General features: G+C 36.1%; 1 protein-coding gene across 2 annotated transcripts in view; it reads right to left on the bottom strand.

Annotated features, from left to right (window-relative positions):
- LOC107555009 (metabotropic glutamate receptor 7-like) overlaps positions 1-20,701 on the bottom strand; it is a 256,667-nt gene that overhangs the window by 40,500 nt on the left and 195,466 nt on the right. For both annotated transcript variants that reach the window (XM_016237693.1, XM_016237695.1), the window contains one exon: positions 10,842-11,777. In XM_016237693.1, the coding sequence (XP_016093179.1) occupies positions 10,842-11,777 (936 nt within the window). The remainder of the gene's footprint in view (positions 1-10,841; positions 11,778-20,701) is intronic.

Raw genomic sequence — 20,701 nt, 5'->3', positions numbered from 1 at the left:
AAAATAAGACTTATCCCTGTTCCTGGTCTTATTGTGAACAATTTACCACTTCACATTATCCAAAAATAATAAATGTTTCATAATATCATACTGGAATACTGAACTTGTCCTTTTTTTTAAGAAAACTAAGGTGCTAAGAACTGAAGTGAATGGGGCCAATTTTTGGAGGATTTAAAAACAAAAAAAAAGTTTTCATAATCTTAAATTGGAATATTCCAACAAAAACAAAAATGATGAACGGTTCACATAATCTCATGGTGAAATATGAAAAAAATAAAAAATAAAATGCCGAAAAGTTTTCATAATCTGATGTTAGAATATTCCAACAAAACCAACAATTTTGAAAAGTTTCCGTGATCACATGTTGAAATATTCCAACAAAAAAGTTGTGAAACATTTTCGTAATCTCATATTTCATAATAGCATTTTCATGGCAACAAAGTTGTAAAATTGGATACAACTTTACAAAGAAAAAGGTATAGTTCACATACACACTGTTCACATATTGTGGCTATACTGTTGAAACAGTGAATTTTTTTTTATAAATTTTTTTACATTTAAAAACTGGCCCCATTTGTTTCCTTCAAATTCAATGCCAACAAGTATTTGTAGAAGTCGTAGGTACACATTATGTATGGTACATGTATATCTACGTGCAAACAGCCGCAGTCTACGCTGAATACTAATCAGCTTTCGAAATGTGGGTGCGTTGCAACATCCAAGTGCAATCCCTGTCTAACTGATCATGCTGCTCTAGCTTTTATATTTATATATTTACCTTTTAATATCCATCACAGACAGCCCGTTTTATTGGGTTATGTAAAACATCATATCTGTCCAAGAGAGCATCTATAAATATCCCTTCTGTTTGGTTAGCCTGCAGAGAGATAAGATAATTTACCATTTAGAGCCTGGGACCCATTGACAGGATCCCTGGCCGCCACTATGATTAATGGTGTGGTCAAATATAGCCAGCCTATTAGTCTCATGTAAAAAAAGCATCTGGGCGGAAGGTGTCATGGAGAATACAAGGGCGGAAAGAGAAAGCAAGAGGGTTAATAAACAGTGATGCTACATCAGGCAGAACACAGCTGTAGTCTGACCAGCAGGTCCCGTTTTAAGGGTAAATCTGTGCACTGTTTGGATTCATACGCACTCCAGGTCTGACTGACGCTCTACGGCTGTTATACAACACCAGAGGATGACAAGGCAGGGAGATCTATAAAAAACACCAACCTTGTCTTCCCACAGCTTAGATGAAGAAAGATCATTTGAATTAATGGGAAAACTTCTACTAATGAAAACATGAATTTTTTGTTATGCTAGAACTATTACATTTATTAGATAATTATATTCAAATATACAATAAACCTAGCATGAAAAGTAGCTACCCCCACCCACGTTACCCAAGTTATTGTGTATGTGTATATATATATACTGTATATGCACTGTATATCTTGGCTTGGTATCCGGTTTACTAGAATGAGAATGATTACTTTCTAATTACCATGTCTGGATAATTTGAGATGTGGAGAGGTGTTCAATTCAGTCTCATTATAGTCCAATTACAGTTTTCTAACTGAAATTGCCAATAAACAGAAAGTAGTGTGCTTGCAATCAACCTTAAATAAAATACAGGATTAAAAACTGCATTTAGACCCACATTTTGGGTGCAAGAAAAGGAACCCTTATATAAAAAAGAACAAAATAAAACAGCTCACAGTTTGACCTTATAAGATAAAAATTTTCTGAAAGTAAAGCCAGTTATTTGTTGATTCACATCTCTTACTGTATTAACAGTAAGTGTTTGTTAGGAAAGAAACTTCACAGTAGTTATATCTACGGCCTTTAGCATTGAAAACGTCTCATTTGCTTATATAAGTGTGAGAAGCTGACTTTGAGCTTGGCTTTTGATTTGCCCTTCCAGACCTTGACTCTTTACTTTGCATATTGCAGCAAAGACCCGGATCAGGAATCACCCAGTGTCAGTCCCCATCAGCATTAACTGATGCTGTCTATGGCAAATCACACTGCCCACATATATTTCAATGGAGCAAAACACGCCACCTTAATGAATATTCATGAGATACCTTTCCTCATCATTGAATATTCATCCATATGGTACTCGAGTTCACTACAAATGACCAAAACTTCACATCAGAATTCCAATATGGAACTTATAATTGCATAAGTAGATACCTTTATATGGTAAATATGGATTACCATACACTCTACACCAGCAGTTTATTCCACATCACTATATTATAAAAAATAAAATTAAATATAAAACAATCAACTTAGGCTTCCTAACATGCCTTTACTGCGAATTGTGATTTAGGATAAATTCTTTATTCACTCTTCATCATCCAAACACATTACTAATAAATTGGTGACTTGTTTTGCATGTAATGCTTTTTGTCAATAGTATGTTTGAAATTAAAATCAATTAATTTTCTACTCTACCATTGACGGAAACTACCTTTTGTTGTCAGTAATTTTCTTCACAAAGAAGGGAGCAGATTCGTTTTTTTTCTCAGCTATCGCTTTTCAGACCTTATATCCAACCTGGAAAGGCCTCCAGCAGTACAGATGTTAGCATAAAATCAACAGACTGCAGCAAAAGCTGGCCGGCTTCAAAACAGCCAAAGCCTGTGTGACTTGAAGGGAGAATTTTCAATGGAAAGAAATTCAGGGTTTGTTTGAAGAAGATTTGGAAGAGTTTGCTTCAGAGGATTGCGTTACTGAGATATAGGGATGGGCATACAGTGACTTATACACTGGTCAACTGTTTCTGCTTTTAACTTCCAGTAATGTCATTTATATGACAAACAAATAAATAAATCTAATTTTTTAAAAATATTATATAATTTTATATAAATATTTGTATAATATTGTAACATATAAACCAAAAGATGATGAAGACGATTCCAAAGTATACAAAACAACACAGTTTATTAAAGAAAACAACAAACGGTAATCCAAATAGTAAGCCAAGCTACAAAACAGTATGCGTTGCACAAACAATACCGGACAACTGAAGTGTGAACAAAGACGAACTTAAATAGACACCCTCTGTCCGAAATAGGGCACTATTTGAGGGTACAGCCATTTTTAATTGGTGTCTGAAACCTTAGTGAACATTATCGAGTTCACTCATTAAATCCCACAATGCACAGCAATAACAAGTATACTACCGGTGCATGCTCAACGGCTAGAGAATACCCATAATGCACTGTGAGAGTCGCGCGGTAAATGAATTGCCGCCTCTCGCCAAAAGATGGCGCCCGCAACTGAGTCATCCATCCATTCATTTTACAAATTGCTTGTTCACGGCGTACAGCCTAATGCCATACAGTTATGAATTCATTGTAAATTGATTATTCAATTGTTTAATTAGGGTTTATACATAATTTCCATGACAGCGTTCAAGAATCCTTTCATCTTACTACTAGAGCTGCCAGTTTCAAATGATTATTAAACAGCAAGCACAAACTATGCAAAAGCGGCAGTCCTTCGGGTGCACTCGGTGTCCGAATTCACTTACACGTTTTCATTCACTCCTTCAAGTGAACTGTATTAGTGGCCTAGTGTAGGGAATAGTAAATGAGGATATAGGGGGCGACTTAGGATTCGGCCACAGAGATAATGAACTAAAGGGAGAATAGGTGTGCTGATTAAACAACCTAAAAGTCCATGATAATGAAACTAAACAGAACACCGGGTCTCTTTTTTTTCTCCAATTAATTTAAAATTAAATTACATTTTTCACATATTTAAAATGTAAAGTTATTTTGTAAAATAAAATGTAAAATGCACATTATGGTGGCATTTGCTGTACAAAATTAAATTTATGTTGATATAAAAACCAACATTGGATTGTCTTTACTGTATTACAATTTGATTGATGTATATATATTTATTTATTATGTATATATAAATACACAAACACACACACATATATATATATATATATATATTATAAGTAAATATTAATATTAATATGTTATACCGTATATAAAAGAAAAAAATTCTTAAATATGTACATGTATATATGTAAACAAAAACTTACATTTTTTTATTTATTTATATATATATATATATATATATATATATATATATATATATATATATATATGTTTTGTTTTTGTTACATTTTCAGAAGTCTAGTAAGGTTAGCCATAAAATAAAAATAGCCAACAAATTATTAAATAAATAAATAAATGCCATGTGCAGATGCTACTCTGTTCCACTGTAATAGAGACTCCCTCTTTGTGCCTCACACAGACCCGTCCTGTCATTCTTAAGATGAAGGCTGGCTCGCAAACAATCCTAAGAGCCTTATTTCCACTACTGTCACGAACACAGCGCCTGCAACGCCACACAGCTGAGTGAAGTCATTATTTTCATTTAGCCGAATTCTGAAAGGCTTGCTTCGCTTTGTGCTTGCGACTCGTTGGTCCATGCGCACGCCACTTTCCCGCGCTCACACACACTTCACAGCAGCTCGTCTCTGTCAGAGCGGAAGAGCTTCATTTGTATTCTGCGTGACTCTCGCCAGGTAAGTAATGACAAGCAGCAAAGGCCAGTTCCTCTCAGCTGGAACGGCCGGCTGACGTCAGGCTTTCACACGCCTGTAGGCTCTGGCGCAGATGAGGCCGCTTCTTCCCTCTAATGAGCTGCTGTTTGCCTCTCAGGATTGTACATCATCTCCAGTGTCCTCCAGCCAGGTTCAGGTAATAGTCACGGGAATCCGCAGCTATGTCTCTTCCCTCCGTAACACGGGCGGACTCCGGCGCATGATTTCCTACTTTCTTTTGCATTTGAAAAGCTGCATCCTCACATGGGGTTAAGCATAATGAGAGTCATGAACAGTGTAGGGCATTACAAGTAACGCGAGTTACGTAATAAGATTACTTTTTTCAAGTAACTAGTAAAGTGACACATTACTTTTTAATTTACAAGATAATATCTGAGTTACTTTTTCAAATAAGTAATGCAAGTTACTTTTTTTCCCCAATTTATGGATTGACAGCTCTCCTGTCCCCATGTTGAGAGAAATCAGAAGATGTTACTGTAGTTCTAAAATTCATCTCACTCACAAAAAAAATAAAACACAGATTCAGTGTTCCTCAAAATGAATAAAAATAATGCAACTCAGAATAAGACGCAAACCTGCAATAATTAAATGTTAAACAACACAAATATTCTATATTCTAATATAAATATAACATTTGTGCCTTTTTTATTGCTGAAGTGTGTTGAAATGTCTTCTTCTGTATTCTACTGTACGGACGTAAATTGACTTTCCCTTCAGCCTGAGGCTTATTCATTTCACTTTTGGTGTGAAAAGGCTTTTATATTTGCCAAAAATAGAACTTTTTTACTTATCAACAACAAATAAACAAGCAAGCCCTGTCCAGATTTAAAAAGTAACGCAAAAGTAACGTAACGCATTACTTTCAATTAAAAGTAACTAAGTAACGTAATTAGTTACTTTTTTAATGGAGTAATGCAATATTGTAATGCATTACTTTTAAAAGTAACTTTCCCCATCACTGATCATGAATACAAAGATCAGGAAAAATGCGATGAAATGGTTCATTGTTGTGGCAACAAATACATTTGATTTGGCTGTAGAGAGCAGCAGTGTACGGAGCCCCTGAAGGGACAAGGTGGTGGAAAAGATTTGGGATGGGAGGAAAAAATATTTTTCAGAGCTTTTGCATTCCCTCACAAAACTTTTGAGTTCGGACAAACGCTTACATACATTCTAAATCATAAACATCTTAAAACATCTTCTAAACGTCTATTTGACATCTGATAGGAAACGTCCTATAGACGTATTGCAGATGAGCAAACGCTCTAAAAAAAAAACGTCTTGCAGATGTTAAATAGACGTCTCCGTGATTTACGTGTACACACATTACTTTTAACAGACAATCAGATCACGTTAAGTTTTTCTGCCCGATACAAACCCATTATAAAGAAAACGCTTAACGTAATGGATGAAGACAGTGATAAAAAGATCAAATCTGGTATACAGTTTATTAATAAAATATACTACGCACAGAAAAGCAGAATAGCCCAGAATATGAACGGAATGTGCAAAGTTTCACATTATAACGGTTTTCTACGGGGGAGAAAATGCTAAACGTGCAATATAGCTTGTTGAGTTCATATTCTAGGCTCTGCTTGTCTGTAAAAAGTATGCTTTAATAATAAGGTGTGCACTGAATTTGGCCCTACAATGTCACTGTTTTAGTATATTAAGCCACATGTTTTTCCTGTTAACCGTTTTAGAATTTGCCAAATCCATGCCTTGAACTAAGCACTGACTGAATTTCTTTGAGTTTAAGTTCAAAATAAAACTCTTTAGAGGCTCCGTATATTTCTTTATACTTGAGTTCAGGTTCAAAATACAACTCTATGAACCGCTCCATTGTGGACGTACGGAGCTGTTTGAACTACTGCAAGCTGTAAAGTGTTTGTCCGAACTCAAGTTTTTCGATGGAATTTTTTTTTGTCCCTTTAGGGGCTCCGTAGCAGTGACTGCATGGCCTTGGTTTCCGCCAGTGTTTTTCTAATTAATTGTATGCTTACACATAAAATAAATAAATAACTATTAAAAACTAAGCCAAAGAAACTAGCTCAGAGATGGGAAAAAAAAGGTTTTGAAGAAAAAGTATCGTTTACAACTATAAATTCTTATAAGATGAAACTATTTGCAATGCTTTCTGAGATGACTAGTTAAAGTTATTTAATAAAAACAATATTCTAAAATAAATAAAAATAGTATTCTAAAATAAATTTCCAAATAAATAAATAAAAACGTGTAAGAATAAAATTAAGTATAAATAATATAATACATGTTTAAAAAAAAATCTTAAAATTATGTGAAAGCAGATGCTATTATGATGCATTATACACTTATATATATATATATTAGGGGTTGAATGACTTCTGATTTTTTGAAGTCGACTTGTGATGAAAGTCGAGTCGAAGTCGACTAGTGGCTCATGATGTCATTAATGAACAAATAAGTCTGAAGTAGGGCTGCACGATAAATCGCATGCAATATTTAATGCGCATCTTGTCAGAAAGCCGGTTCTGTAATCAGTGGTAAATCTCCATCACCTGCGGGCTTTCACGTTGAGCAGCATTAACTACACAGAGCCGCTGTTCACTGACGAGCTGCGCAAAAAATTGCACGAATATGAACGTGGTTTTGCGCAGCTCGTCAGTGAACAACTTATGTTTTAAATATCATTAAATATCGCATGCGATTTATCGTGCAGCCCTAGTCTGGAGCTGTGATAAACAGCTTGTGCACAGCTATGGCACATGACACAGCGCTGCCCACATGGCTGTTGCTCCTACTTTTTTTATCAGTTCTTTTGTCTTGAAGTCGTTATATTTCTCACAGATTTCTGCTCGTTCTAAATCAGATACAGATAAAGTAGCACAGTAAAGATTACATTAATATGAACGCATTAGTGAGAGCGATTGCGTGTGTGAATTAATTCTACCTGGCAGCGTCTCTCTACTAGTAGTGAAGCTGTGGAATTTAGTTTTTAAGGTATATATGCTTGAACTTTTCAGTTTCTAAGCTATTTTATTGAGAAATCACAGAACAGTGTTGACAATACACTTCCGCGCTGAATTATTCTGTACGCTATACTGTCTGTAGCCTATGTTTGTGTGTTACAGTGCAGCAGCGCATTACATTAGAACGGCGATTAACTTACCTGTGCAATAAGCTGTTTAAAACGTGCATTCTCCCGTTCAATTTCGAGCATCCAGTGATATAATCTCACATGTCTTGTGGAGCGCGTTCAGAGTATGCATTTATTTGTCATTTGAACTGTTTGGAAACGGAGCGTAAATTTGGAAGTCCTTCAAAGATTTCTTATCCTGTTACGTCCTCTATAGGACCAGCGACTAGTCGACGTCAAGCTTTTAAGGGTCATGGCAGAGCATTGAAGTCGACTAGTCGGTGCAACCCCTAATATACAGTATATACTGTATGTGTAAGGAATAATTGACTCTGGGTTGTTGAATTATTAGAAAAATAATGCACACCATGAAGTGGAGTTACACCTCGGGTGTGCATTATTTTTCTAATAATTCAATGGCCCAGAGTCAATTATTCCGCTTATACTACGGTTACCACACCTCAAGACATCGATCAGATTATATATTTAAAGGGATTCGTCCGGTTTTTGTACTTAAATCTATTATGAGTAGGATTATTTCTTCTGCATCTCATCCAACGCCTCTTTTGCTAGTTCCAAATCGTAATTTTAAAGCTGGTAATGGAGGCTTGAGCCGCTGATAGCATTCTACTACAGTTATTAATGAAGTTATTAGAAAGAGAGCGAGAGAGACAGAGACACACAGAGAAAGAGAAAGAAAGAGAGAGAGCATGTGTGAATTAGGCTACCTCTGTGTGTCCCTCAACAGTGTTCTACAGCAGCGTCTCTAAACAGCGCTGATATTACCTCGCTAGTGAGAAATGTAATGTGTAGCCTTTAAGTTGCTACACTATATAGGCTAACTGATCAAATCATCAGGGCAGCGCTGACAATATCTTTTTGTGCAAACTTTATAAATAATTATATAAAATGAATAGATTTAAAAATAAACATTTGAATATAATTAATTTTGAATATAACATGTAAATGAATAAAACAGTTATACTGAATGTTATAATGAATTATCTTTATGATTTTCTTGGTATCTTGATTTCTAAAAATCGTAAACTATTAGAAATGTTTCTCTGGCAACTTACTGAAATAATTGTAAGTGACTAATATTACTAAATAAAAAAAAAATTAAAAGCTGAATTGGAATAGTTAAAAATATTTAAAATTAATAAAAATGACGAAAGCACATGAAATTACTAAAACTTAAATGAAAACTGAAAATATTATTCAAAATATTAAATATAGTATTATTAAACATTATAACAAAATACTGTAATACTAAAATAACACTGCTAACTGAAATATTTTTTTAGGGATTATGGGTAATGTAGTTCTTCAGTGGGAATTTGTCAATTAAGCATGTTTTTTTCTAACTGAAATCACAATGATTTGTAGCTACTACAGAAGTATAAAATGTGTGGTAGCTCATGATAGTTTAAAGGCATGTACGTAATTGTAACAAATCATTTTCTCGGGATCGAATGAATTGAATTTCCAGAAGCTGACTGTCGCGTTCCATAGCATGTTTATCAAGGCATGAAACAACATCCTGAGTGTTAGAAACGTAATTAAAAGGTCCTAACGAATAAGAATAGTTTGGTGTCAGCGCCCATCATGGTACAGTATCTGGCGTTGGTACATGCTGAAATCAGCACACTCTATTATTTAGGTAATTGCTTTTCAGTACCGGCACAGAGGAGAAAAAGCTGAGCCATTCGTCTCGTATGCAGATAATGAGCAAATGTCCTTATGCTAATGAAATGTCTTTTAAAAGATTGTTGTGGGACATTCATTCTGATCCTTAACTGTGCTATTAATACCTATTTGCCCTTCCGTTTCTCGAGATGGCAACCCTCTCCCTGTGATGAAATGTAATTTTTCATTTCTTCAGGTAGGGATGAAAAATGGATGATCTTAGAGGTACAAAAGCCGGAGTCTAGATTGCCTGCAGCTCGCAAACAGGTATTACAAAATAGAACCATTACGGCAACATCAGGCTGCAAATGAATTTGAAATTGAGTGGAAAACCATGCATGCGGAGGGTTAGACTCTTAGCTGCCTTGAAGGGAATTCTAGCGAGTAAAATATGCACGCCTTAAAAAAGGGCAAAAGTAAATGAAAGAAGGGGTGACACTTAGACCAATACACTTTCAATTGCCTAGACCAAAAAGATGCAAATCAGGTTTTCACTAAGAAAGATAGAGCCTACAAGTAAAAAAATATCTATATTAATGCTGCTACAGGAGTACATTCAATCCCCACAGAATGTGATTCCATTGGCTGAAAGATCTGGCTTTGGGATTTTTGACCAAAGCAAAATAACAAAACAAAAACGCAACAAAACAAAACTAAAAATAAAGCAAAGGGTCTGAATATTTAGGACCATGTGATATTTCAGTTTTTCTTTTTTAATAAATCTGCAAAAATGTCAACAATTCTGTGTTTTTCTGTCAATATGGGGTGCTGTGTGTACATTAATGAGGAAAAAAAATTAACTTAAATGATTTTAGCAAATGGCTGCAATATAACAAAGAGTGAAAAATTTAAGGGGGTCTGAATACTTTCCGTACCCACTGTATATACATACACACACACACACACTCAACTAAATTTATGCAAACTAGATAGATAGATAGATAGATAGATAGATAGATAGATAGATAGATAGATTAAGTGATCTTCTTTTTTTTGTTATTTGTGAAATTATCCAGCAAAAAGTGAAAACTCTGCTAGTGAGAATTGTAGTGAAACCTAAACAAAACAAATTTCAAAACAAACTTAAACCTAAAATTTGGAATGAAAATTGTAAATGCTGCCTTGGCAATGAACACTATAAAAAGTCAATTAAATCTAAATAATAATAATAATAATAATAATAAATAAATAAAGAGAGAGCTTGACCGTCTTTGTCATTGTATGGGAAAGCTGCAACATTTTTCAAAATTCCTCTTTTCTGTCTTTCAAAGACAAAATAAGAGCTTTTGTGTTTAGAACGAGATGAGGGCGAATATAAAAAACCGACAGAACTTCAATTCTCTCTGTGAAATATCGAGTAAAATCAACAAGCGCAAATGGCATGCAAGTACTCGAAATCGAAAAACCGATGCACATTGTAAAAAGTATTAAAACAAGCATTACCTTTTCTGCAGATTGTGCCGTCCCAAAGAAAATAGGAATGAAGGCGAGCCACACAATGCATGTGGTGTACATGGTGAAGCCGATGGGTTTGGCTTCGTTGAAGTTCTCCGGAACGCCTCGCGTCTTGATGGCGTAAACCGTACATGTTACCATCAGCAAGATGCTGTATCCTAGAGAGCAAATTATTTGTAGGTCCGTAATGTCACACTTGAGAACCCCTCGGGCCTTATCAGGGTTTATGGTCTTCTGTTCGTCGTAATCGATTATGGTGTTTGGAGGATCCACTCCGAACCATATGAGGACCCCTAAGAGCTGGACGGAGATGAGGCTGGACGTGATGGCTAACTGAGATGTTGGGCTGATCAGTTTAGGTGGAGAAACCGACGTCTTCCCTTCCTCAAAGATGCGGTAAATTCGATTGGTCTTAGTGAGGAGCGCCGCGTAGCTAATACACATTCCCAGTCCAAGGAAGATTCGTCTGAAGGAGCAAACGGCAATGTCTGGAGTGGCGATCATTACAAACGTGATGATGTAACACAGGAATATCCCGGTCAGCAGAAAGTAGCTGAGCTCCCTCCCAGACGCTCGTACGATCGGGGTGTCGTTGTAGCGGATGAACGTTGCCATAACAAAGGTGGTGGCGATGATGCCGAGCATAGCCAGGAAGACGGGAATGACGGCCCAGGGCGAATGCCACTCCAGCTTGACGATCGGGATGGGCTGGCAGCCAGTGCGATTGGCGTTCGGATGCATGTTGTAAGCGCAGAGCTTGCAGGAGGTCTCGTCAAACTGGTACTGGTAGCCGTCGCAGGGCTCGCAGTGCCAGCAGCACGGCATGCCTTTCACCATCTTCTTGCGTTGACCCGTCTTACAGGGCAGACTGCAGACCGAGCTGGGTATTTCCATCTCACCATTGGGCCACTGCATCTCATCGATCTACAAAAAAATGGACACAAATCAGCATTTGGGTCAATGACACTGACATTCTTTTTTTCGACTATATTTTTACAAAAATATATTAAAAATGAAATTCATTGATTATATATACTGACTGAAAAACAATTTTAATGATGAGTTTTACATTTCTGAATTTAAATTGAATTTTATGTTTTTTGGCGTGTATGGAGTAAAAAAAAAGTCAGAATGACAGATCTGTCTTTATAGGATAATGAAGGGGAAAAAATCATTAAAAATAAGTTCATGAAAATAATTTCTTATAAAAATAAATACATGAATAAAAAATTTATGAAAAAAATTTAATGAATAAAAAAATGTTTTAACAAAACTTCACTGCTTACATTAAAAAAAAGAAATGTTGTGTGGTTCAACCAACATTAAGAAACATGCGATGAACAAAAAAAAAAAAACAGAACAAAACAAAAGCAGCACAACATAAAACACACACAAGAAACCCAAAACATACCAAAAACAACATGAAACACAAAAGATCAAAAAAAAAAAACATGAAACAAAAACAAAAACACAAACCAACAATATGACACAAGAACACAAAACAAAATTAAATACTCAACAAAACAAAAACATCAACGTGAAACAACAAAAAAAAAACACAAAACACAAGAAAAACAAAACACAACACACAAACAAGAATACAACTCAACATGAAACATACACAAAACAAATCAGGAAATGATATCATAGAGAGGACCTCTGCAGACTCTCTCGACTGTGAGCCAACGTCAGTAAGTCTTTTAAAATATCATATTTGACTGGTACTGTATTTCAAAGTCATGTAAAGCTCTGGAGTATTCAAGAATCTATATTACGATTTTAAAATAAATAGTTTAAGAGCAACAGAACCAACATGCCCCTCTTTTTTATGTTAACAAGTTACCTATGAAAGGGCGTAAACACATTTAAGTGTGATCACTTAAAATGATACATAATTTTGAGCCTGCTTATTGCTTTCCATCCACTCCCTTTTACCTCCTTTAATATGCACTTTGAATTTCATGCCTTTCATTCAAACATTGCTGATTGCAGCGTGATTACCAATGATTTATTTTAGCCCTTTATGGCAACAATCACCATGGAGACGGCCACATTTGAATGAAAACAGGCAATAAGAGGGTGGTGAGAGAAATGTGGGAAATGCCACTTTTTGGAATGCATGAATAAATCACATCACACAATAAAAGAGCACTAAAGAACACTGAGTTTTAATCTCTTATAACTTCACAATGACTACAGGTGTGGATTTAGTGTAGAAATAAACAAGCATTTGCTTTCAACAAGAGGCCAGAATTTAAAAATACAGGATTAGAGGAACCTGCATTGTGTGTATTTGAAGGAATAGTTTGCACAAAATGTTTTCTTACTTTTTGAATGGACCAGCCCTTTAAGAAAGCACTGTCATCTAAATGTTCATGCTTTATTAAACAATGCAAAAGAAATCACTGCTAAAAAGGAATAGTTTGACCAAAAACAACACTAACACCCAAAACCTGCACTGATGGCTTCTCCAGAGGACAGCTAGAGACAATTAGTGCCAGAGAAACATTCTATTACACCTGGCTATTACTGGGTCGTGTTTGCTTTCAGGACCGCAGAGCATTTCACTATTTCCGTGGCAACGGTGTGAATGACGGACTGGCACCTGGCGATGCCAGAATGAAAAGCTACATCAATCCAGATGACGGACTCCAGAGCCCGGCTGATTGGACACGGCCAGCATTCTGCCGCCCAAACAAAAGCAGAAAGACAGCACAGTTAATTTAGCGACTGAATCCCATCTGGGGGACAGGTGGAAATGCACAAGAAAGAATGAGGACTTTTTTTCTTGTTCATGGTCTCTGAGTCTTATTTGAAATCCCTTGCACCATCTTGTAACCTTTCGTGCTGTCGTTTTCTATAGAACTCTCTCTTGCAACAATGCAGTGATCATTTCTCTTTTATCAAATTTAAGAAATTACTCCATTTTAATATACAGTTATTTGAATTAAAAGAAGAGGAATTTACTCAATTGCAAATTGAATGAAATTCAGCAGCTAAACAAATTGGCTAAGAAATGTTCTTCCACTATGGAAAGTATATAAACAAAAAGAAAACAAAAAAACAACACACACCAAAACAAAACTAAAAACAACAACAAAATGAAAATAAAAATAAAACAAAAATAAAATATCAAAATAAACAATAAAAAAACACCAAAACAAATCTAAAAACACCTCAACAAAACAAAACTAACAAACAAACAAAAAAACCCACCAAAACAAAACTAAAAACCAAACAAAAAAAGCTAAAAAAATAAAAATAAAAAACACACCAAAACAAAACTAAAGTTGAAACAAACTACAAAACAGAAGGCAAAAAACACACCAAAACAAAACTATATCAAAATACAGCAAAATAAAAACAACAACAACACACAACAGAGGCAAAAAACACACCAGAAATAAAGTAAAAACAAAATGAAAACACAAGATGACCCCCCTCCGACCAAAGCAAAATAACAAAACAAAAATACAACAAAACAAAACTAAAAATAACAACACATCAAAACTAAAATCCTAACAAAAAGGATAAAAACACACCAAAACGCACAAAAAAAAAAACACCAAAGCAAAACTAAACCCAAAATACAACAAAACTTTTAAAAAAGGGGGTGATGTTATTGTTATTACAAAACAACAATATTTAAGTTTCTTCAGGTAGGGATGAAAAATGGATGATCTTAGAGGTACAAAAGCCGGAGTCTAGATTGCCTGCAGCTCGCAAACAGGTATTACAAAATAGAGCCATTACGGCAACATCAGGCTGCAAATGAATTTGAAATTGAGTGGAAAACCATGCATGCGGAGGGTTAGACACTTAGCTGCCTTGAAGGGAATTCTAGTGAGTAAAATATGCACGCCCTAAAAAAGGGCAAAAGTAAATGAAAGAAGGGGTGACACTTAGACCAATACACTTTCAATTGCCTAGACCAAAAAGATGCAAATCAGGCTTTCACTAAGAAAAATAGTGCCTACAAGTAAAAAAGATCTATATTAATGCTGCTACAGGAGTACATTCAATCCCCACAGAATTGACTGAAAGATCTGGCTTTGGGATTTTTGACCAAAGCAAAATAACAAAACAAAAACGCAACAAAACAAAACTAAAAATAACAACACATCAAAACTAAAATCCTAACAAAAAGGATAAAAACACACCAAAATGCACAAACAAAAAAAATCACCAAAGCAAAACTAAACCCAAAATACAACAAAACTTTTTAAAAAAGGGGGTGATGTTATTGTTATTACAAAACAACAATATTTAAGAGTAATTACAAACTATTTTACCCAATAACCGTGTGTCATGTGTTATTGTACACTTATTAGAGTGTCACACAGTTAACTCATAGCATTCTAATCACAACCCTGTGTCATTTTTATTTTTTTAACTGCAATTCAAATTAACTTCAATATAAGAAATCCAATGCATTCTGAATGCTGCACAATCCTGGCACACACATGAACACGTGTAGAGTGACTAAGCACAAATATCCGCACTTTTGATGAGTCTTAAAACTCTGCTATTCCCATTAGCTCCATTAAACAAGCTAGCATGATATCAGATGCTGAAGTACAATGCATGTAAAGATGAAAAACACATACATCCACACCCTCATGAGATCAGCTTGCTAGGAGTAACAGTCGGAGCAGAATCAATTATTTACCCAGAACACCAAATTATCTCTCTGATAGAACAGAGACAGCAGTGGTGCTTTAAATAATTGAAGTGCGTTCACTCAGATAATGTCACATTCAAGAAAAGACCCTGAGAATTACTCCCTGAGCCCTGTCGTCTACAGCAGGGTTTCCCAACCGGGGTGCCGCGGCACCCTGGGGTGCCGTCTGTCGAGAGCAGGGGTGCCGTGTAAAAAATCCTTTTTTAACATTTTTAAATTGCTAAAATGTTCAAAAAAGCAGCTATTATATAATATCCATTTCTGATGTCGCCAATAATTAGAGATACACCGAAATTTAGGCTGGTGAAAATTATTTCACTGCTCAGGTTTCACTTTAACTTGGTGTGACGCTCTGCGTATTATCCCGCTCTATGTGTGTGTGCTCCGCTCAGTCGCTCCACTCGTACACCGTTCATGCGAATTGGAACAGCAAAGTCCACTCAAAAATTGAGCCGACAGGAAACATCGATGTAGTACAGTATTGTTTCTGTCTGCAATAGCCCTACTGTGTTGTAACATGGTGTGGTATATGGGCACCTCTGGTAACGCTGCCCTCTCATTCATTCATCTGCTAACCGCTATGTTATGCTTGCGTGTTCTGATAATAATAGCTTTCTAGGACTAAACATTATTTGGATAATTGGTAAAAAAAAAAAATAAGTTAAATATCTTAACCCTACTGTTAGACCTACCTGAAAAACTAAAACGCAATTGATTTAATTCAAAGGCCTGTCGTTATTTTTTATTTGTGCTATCAGTATTAATTTCTTTATTTGTTCTTATTTTATTACTGACTGCTTACTTGTTATTTTTTATTCAATTCAAAGTTTGAAATCAAGCTATCTCGTGCTACTGCACCACAATTATCCCACTGTAAAATAAAATAAAAAACACTGATTGAGCAAAAATTTGCGAGATAGCTAGTTATAATGTTAATTAAATAATGTTTACACAGTGTTGGGGGTAATATATTACAAGTAACGCGAGTTACGTAATCAGATTACTTTTTTCAAGTAACTAGTAAAGTAACGCATTACTTTTTAATTTACAAGAGAATATATGAGTTACTTTTTCAAATGAGTAACGAATGTATGGACGTAAATTGACTTTCCCTTCAGCCTGAGGCTTATTCATTTCACTTTTGGTGTGGAAAGGCTTTTATATTTGCCAAAAATAGAACTTTTTATTTTAAAAACAAACAAGCAAGCCCTGTCCAGATTTAAAAAGTAATGTAACGCATTACTTTCCATAAAAAGTAACTAAGTAACGTAATTAGTTACTTTTTTATGATGTAACGCAATATTGTAATGCATTACTTTTAAAAGTAACTTTCCCCAACACTGTGTTTACATATGTATAAAAGCCTACATTAAAATCAGTCATATAAATTGGTCTCTTAATTAGAAATTAACCTACTGATTACCACCATTGAAGGACAAAATTTTTTAATAATATTAAAAATATCTATATGACTATGATTATATTCTGCAGTTCCCATTTCCGGGTCCCAAGAGGGTGAGGACGGCGGTGCACGAGACCCAGTCCTTACATGGCCGGCCCCCTCTCCCTTCGCTAATGGGCAGCAGGGTCAATTCGTCAGTCACTGACGTAACGTCTCCGTTCCCTCCTTCAGGGAACGAGGGTTACACAAGTAACCTAGACGTTCTTCCCTGCTGTACCGAATATCTATACTTTTAAAATTATCACATCAAAGTTAGAAATTCAAATATTGTGACAAAATTAATTTTGTAGGGTGCCACAAGTTTGTCAAAATTTCCAAAGGATGCCGCGACTACAAAAAGGTTGGGAAACACTGGTCTACAGTATGATACCACACGCTCCTCTGAGACAGCGTTTTCATTTAAACTAAAACTGACACCAAATAAGTTGGTAAACCAAATGCAAATGCAAAGCAAACTAAAATAAATCTACAAATGTGTTTTTTAATTCCAACTGAAGCTAGTGAATCAAAGCAAGTGGTTTTGAATCAATGCTTTGAAGTGCATATCAACAGGCCAAGTCACATGATTTCAGAAATACTGTTTAGATAACTGTTATGGTTTGACAAACTCTTTGAACATTTGTCAAAAGTGTGGTTATAACTGATCCCAAGTCAAGTTTTTATATTAAATTTGGCATGTACAATATATATATATATATATATATAAAAATAAATAATAATATATATTGATAAAGTCACAAACTTATATTAAGTTTAGCAAATTCTGTGAAGATTCAGAACTTCGTATTTAAGTTTATTGTAGTTTGCCTGTACAACAACAATATTTCAGTCCTTTCATTGCATTTACATTTGATCAGCAGACACTGAATCATTTTGCTAATTATTTGGTTCAGCTGATACAAAATGTCAAACAACTTTGTTTCTTCAAACTTTTGACACACACACACGTCTGGTTTACTATCCTTGTGGGGACTCTCCATAGGCGTAAGGGTACAGACCCTATATTCTATTGCCCTACACCAACCCTACTCCTAAACCTACCCCTCACAGGAAACTTTCTGCATTTTTAGATTTTCAAAAAACTTCATTCTGTATGATTTATAAACTTTTGTACCCGTGGGGACCACAATTTAGGTCCCCACCGTGACACGAGTCCCCATGAGTCTGTGTGTAGTCAGGTTTAAGTCCCCACCAGGATATATAAACCAGTACACACACACACACACACACACACACACACACAGCAAACATTTAATTTTGTAGTCATTAGGGCCTTTCGCACCGCAGGAACCTTTTCATAGTACCAGAACTAATTGTGGAACTACCTACTTTTCGGCGTGTTCGCACCGCCGGAACTGGTAGCGATTTTAGTACCGGACTGCCTTTTTCGAGAACCAAATTAGCTCCTACTCCTACACTGGTACTAATCGTGCCGTAAGTAGACATTGATTGGCCAAACACGTATGAAAACCCCCTCACCCACCATGATTTAAAACGCTTGTGTAAACATACTGTAAGCATGTATGGAGTATGGAGAACAGCGATAAGTATGGAGAACAGCGATAGATGGACAGACGCTTAAGTGCAGGCACTTGTAGCAAATGTAGCACTGCCAGTTGTCGTTGGAGATTCTTAGTCCTCCTTTCCGTTCTTTCAATCGCTTTACGTATACGTCGACTTTCCATGTCCACTGTGAAACCCGCGAGACACAACAAAAACACAGCTCCGATCACAGCATCCTCCATCCTCCTGTTGTTAATGTTGTTCTTCTTTGTTTCTGTTGTTGAATGCCGCGCACAAATGACGTCGCTGTCGACCGGCTTACGTCACTTCTTTGTACACACTGTCGGTGCGAATGCAACCCTTTAAATGGTACTGGGAAATAGTTTGCGCAAAATCGTCCCAGTACTTTAGTACTGTACATTTAGTTCTGGAACTAAAGCGGTGCGAAAGGGCCTATTGAGCATTAAGTGTGTTTCTGTGAGAAAAGACATCCGACCAGCAGATGGCGATATGCTGTTAACACACTGTAAGAAAAAAAATCAGCAGAAAAGTTAAGTCTGTTAAGTTTATGGACATTTCATTACCTGTAAAGCACAATGCAATGCATATTTCAAAATATAAGTAAAACGAAATCAATACGGAAAATCTGCAATTTCAGGCCCCCAAAATGCTGTTGTCATGTAAATGAACGGCCACTTTTAGTTGAAAATGCTGTTGTGTAAACACCTCCTAAAAGTAAACTGAAATGTAAATTGTAAAGTGTAAAAAAAAAAAAAAAACTTATTTGAAAGTGCAACAATAAAAAAAGCTCACAACTGAAAAACTCTTGAGCCATCAAGCTAGCAGGCTAGCAGGGAGGAGTTGCTGTTGTTTTTTTTGTGCCAAAGGATGTAGCATTATCATTAAAGCTGTTTTTCCAGTCAACTTAACTCAAAGCAGAACTAGGGATACACTACAACCCTCAACCTGAGTTTGAAGCACTTTTCAAACTTATTCTGACAACCGGTAATTTATTTTTTCACTAGCTTGAGTTCTTTAATCTGGGACTCCTTTCCTGTTCAAGAAAGGTCCAAAACAAAGTTACGAGTGAACCAGCCCCCAAATCAAGTCCCCACACTTGATTTGTCAAGCTACAGTTCTCTTTAAAGAGCAATCTCTACCTCTGAGCGAATCTGATATTGTATCATCTGCTATCATTGCATGCAGTAGAGCAAAAATTGGGGGTTAGTGGCTAGCAAGCAGTCATGAAGTAAGGCCGTTTAGGGTCATTCGGAAATTGTCGGCTGAGAGATTGAGAAACTCTAACTACAGCAGTCCTGACACTGGTACAACAGAAGTCAATTACTTGTCCCTCAGTGACAGATTGTCTCCGCTTTTCCGAAGCGTAAACACCGCGAGGTTCCCAGATTTGACTGATTAGTCTCGCTACACATTTTAAATATAAACTACTTAGAATGTACACAAGATGATGAAAAAAACCTGCCAGGCTTCAATCCAGCAGGGACAGACTGACAGCATATATGTCCCTGAACTCATTTAGTTCAAGTGTTTGTTGACTACTGTAGCTCGTGTTAGTTCGGTGTTAGCGAAGACACATTTCAGCAGATCTGAAGCATGTCGTTTCTGTGCCACCAAATGAAGATGAACGAATGACTGTTTATAAACATGTTTCCTGTTTATAAACACTCCCCCCATCTTTCATTGGTCAGACAGACAGACAGCCATGCCCAAAACTCACACTATTGGTTGAGCCACTGTTGCTATGCTGGCCTGGTTGAGCCTCTCAAACAAACATAATTTTGGGACAGTGTTTTTGGGGGGAAATCAACTGTCAAATGTGAGTATTTCAAATTTTCAAAAATTATTTTAACATCAAGAAATAGCACACATTAGCTTTAAGGAACAAAAAGATACACAATAATAGAAAGTCGACATAAAAGTGTTTAGCAGGGTTGTCGACTGATTAATATTAAAGGGGTCATGATGCGATTTCAAGTTTTCCTTTCTCTTTGGAGTGTTACAAGCTGATTGTGCATAGATAAGATCCCTGAAGTTGCAAAGACTAAAGTCTCAAAACCAAAGAGATATTCTTTATCAAAGTTAAGACTCTGCCACGCCCCCCTAAAACGGCTCGTTCTAACACGCCCCCACATATCTACCTCACTATGTGGAAATATTAGCATAATGCCGCCCAAATGTTCA

The sequence above is a fragment of the Sinocyclocheilus grahami genome, unplaced genomic scaffold (genome assembly GCF_001515645.1).
Source record: "Sinocyclocheilus grahami isolate Dianchi unplaced genomic scaffold, SAMN03320097.WGS_v1.1 scaffold522.1, whole genome shotgun sequence".
NCBI classification, from domain to species: Eukaryota; Metazoa; Chordata; class Actinopteri; order Cypriniformes; family Cyprinidae; genus Sinocyclocheilus; species Sinocyclocheilus grahami.
Note: the sequence above shows the minus strand (reverse complement) of the source record. Positions and strands in the feature narration are given on the sequence as shown.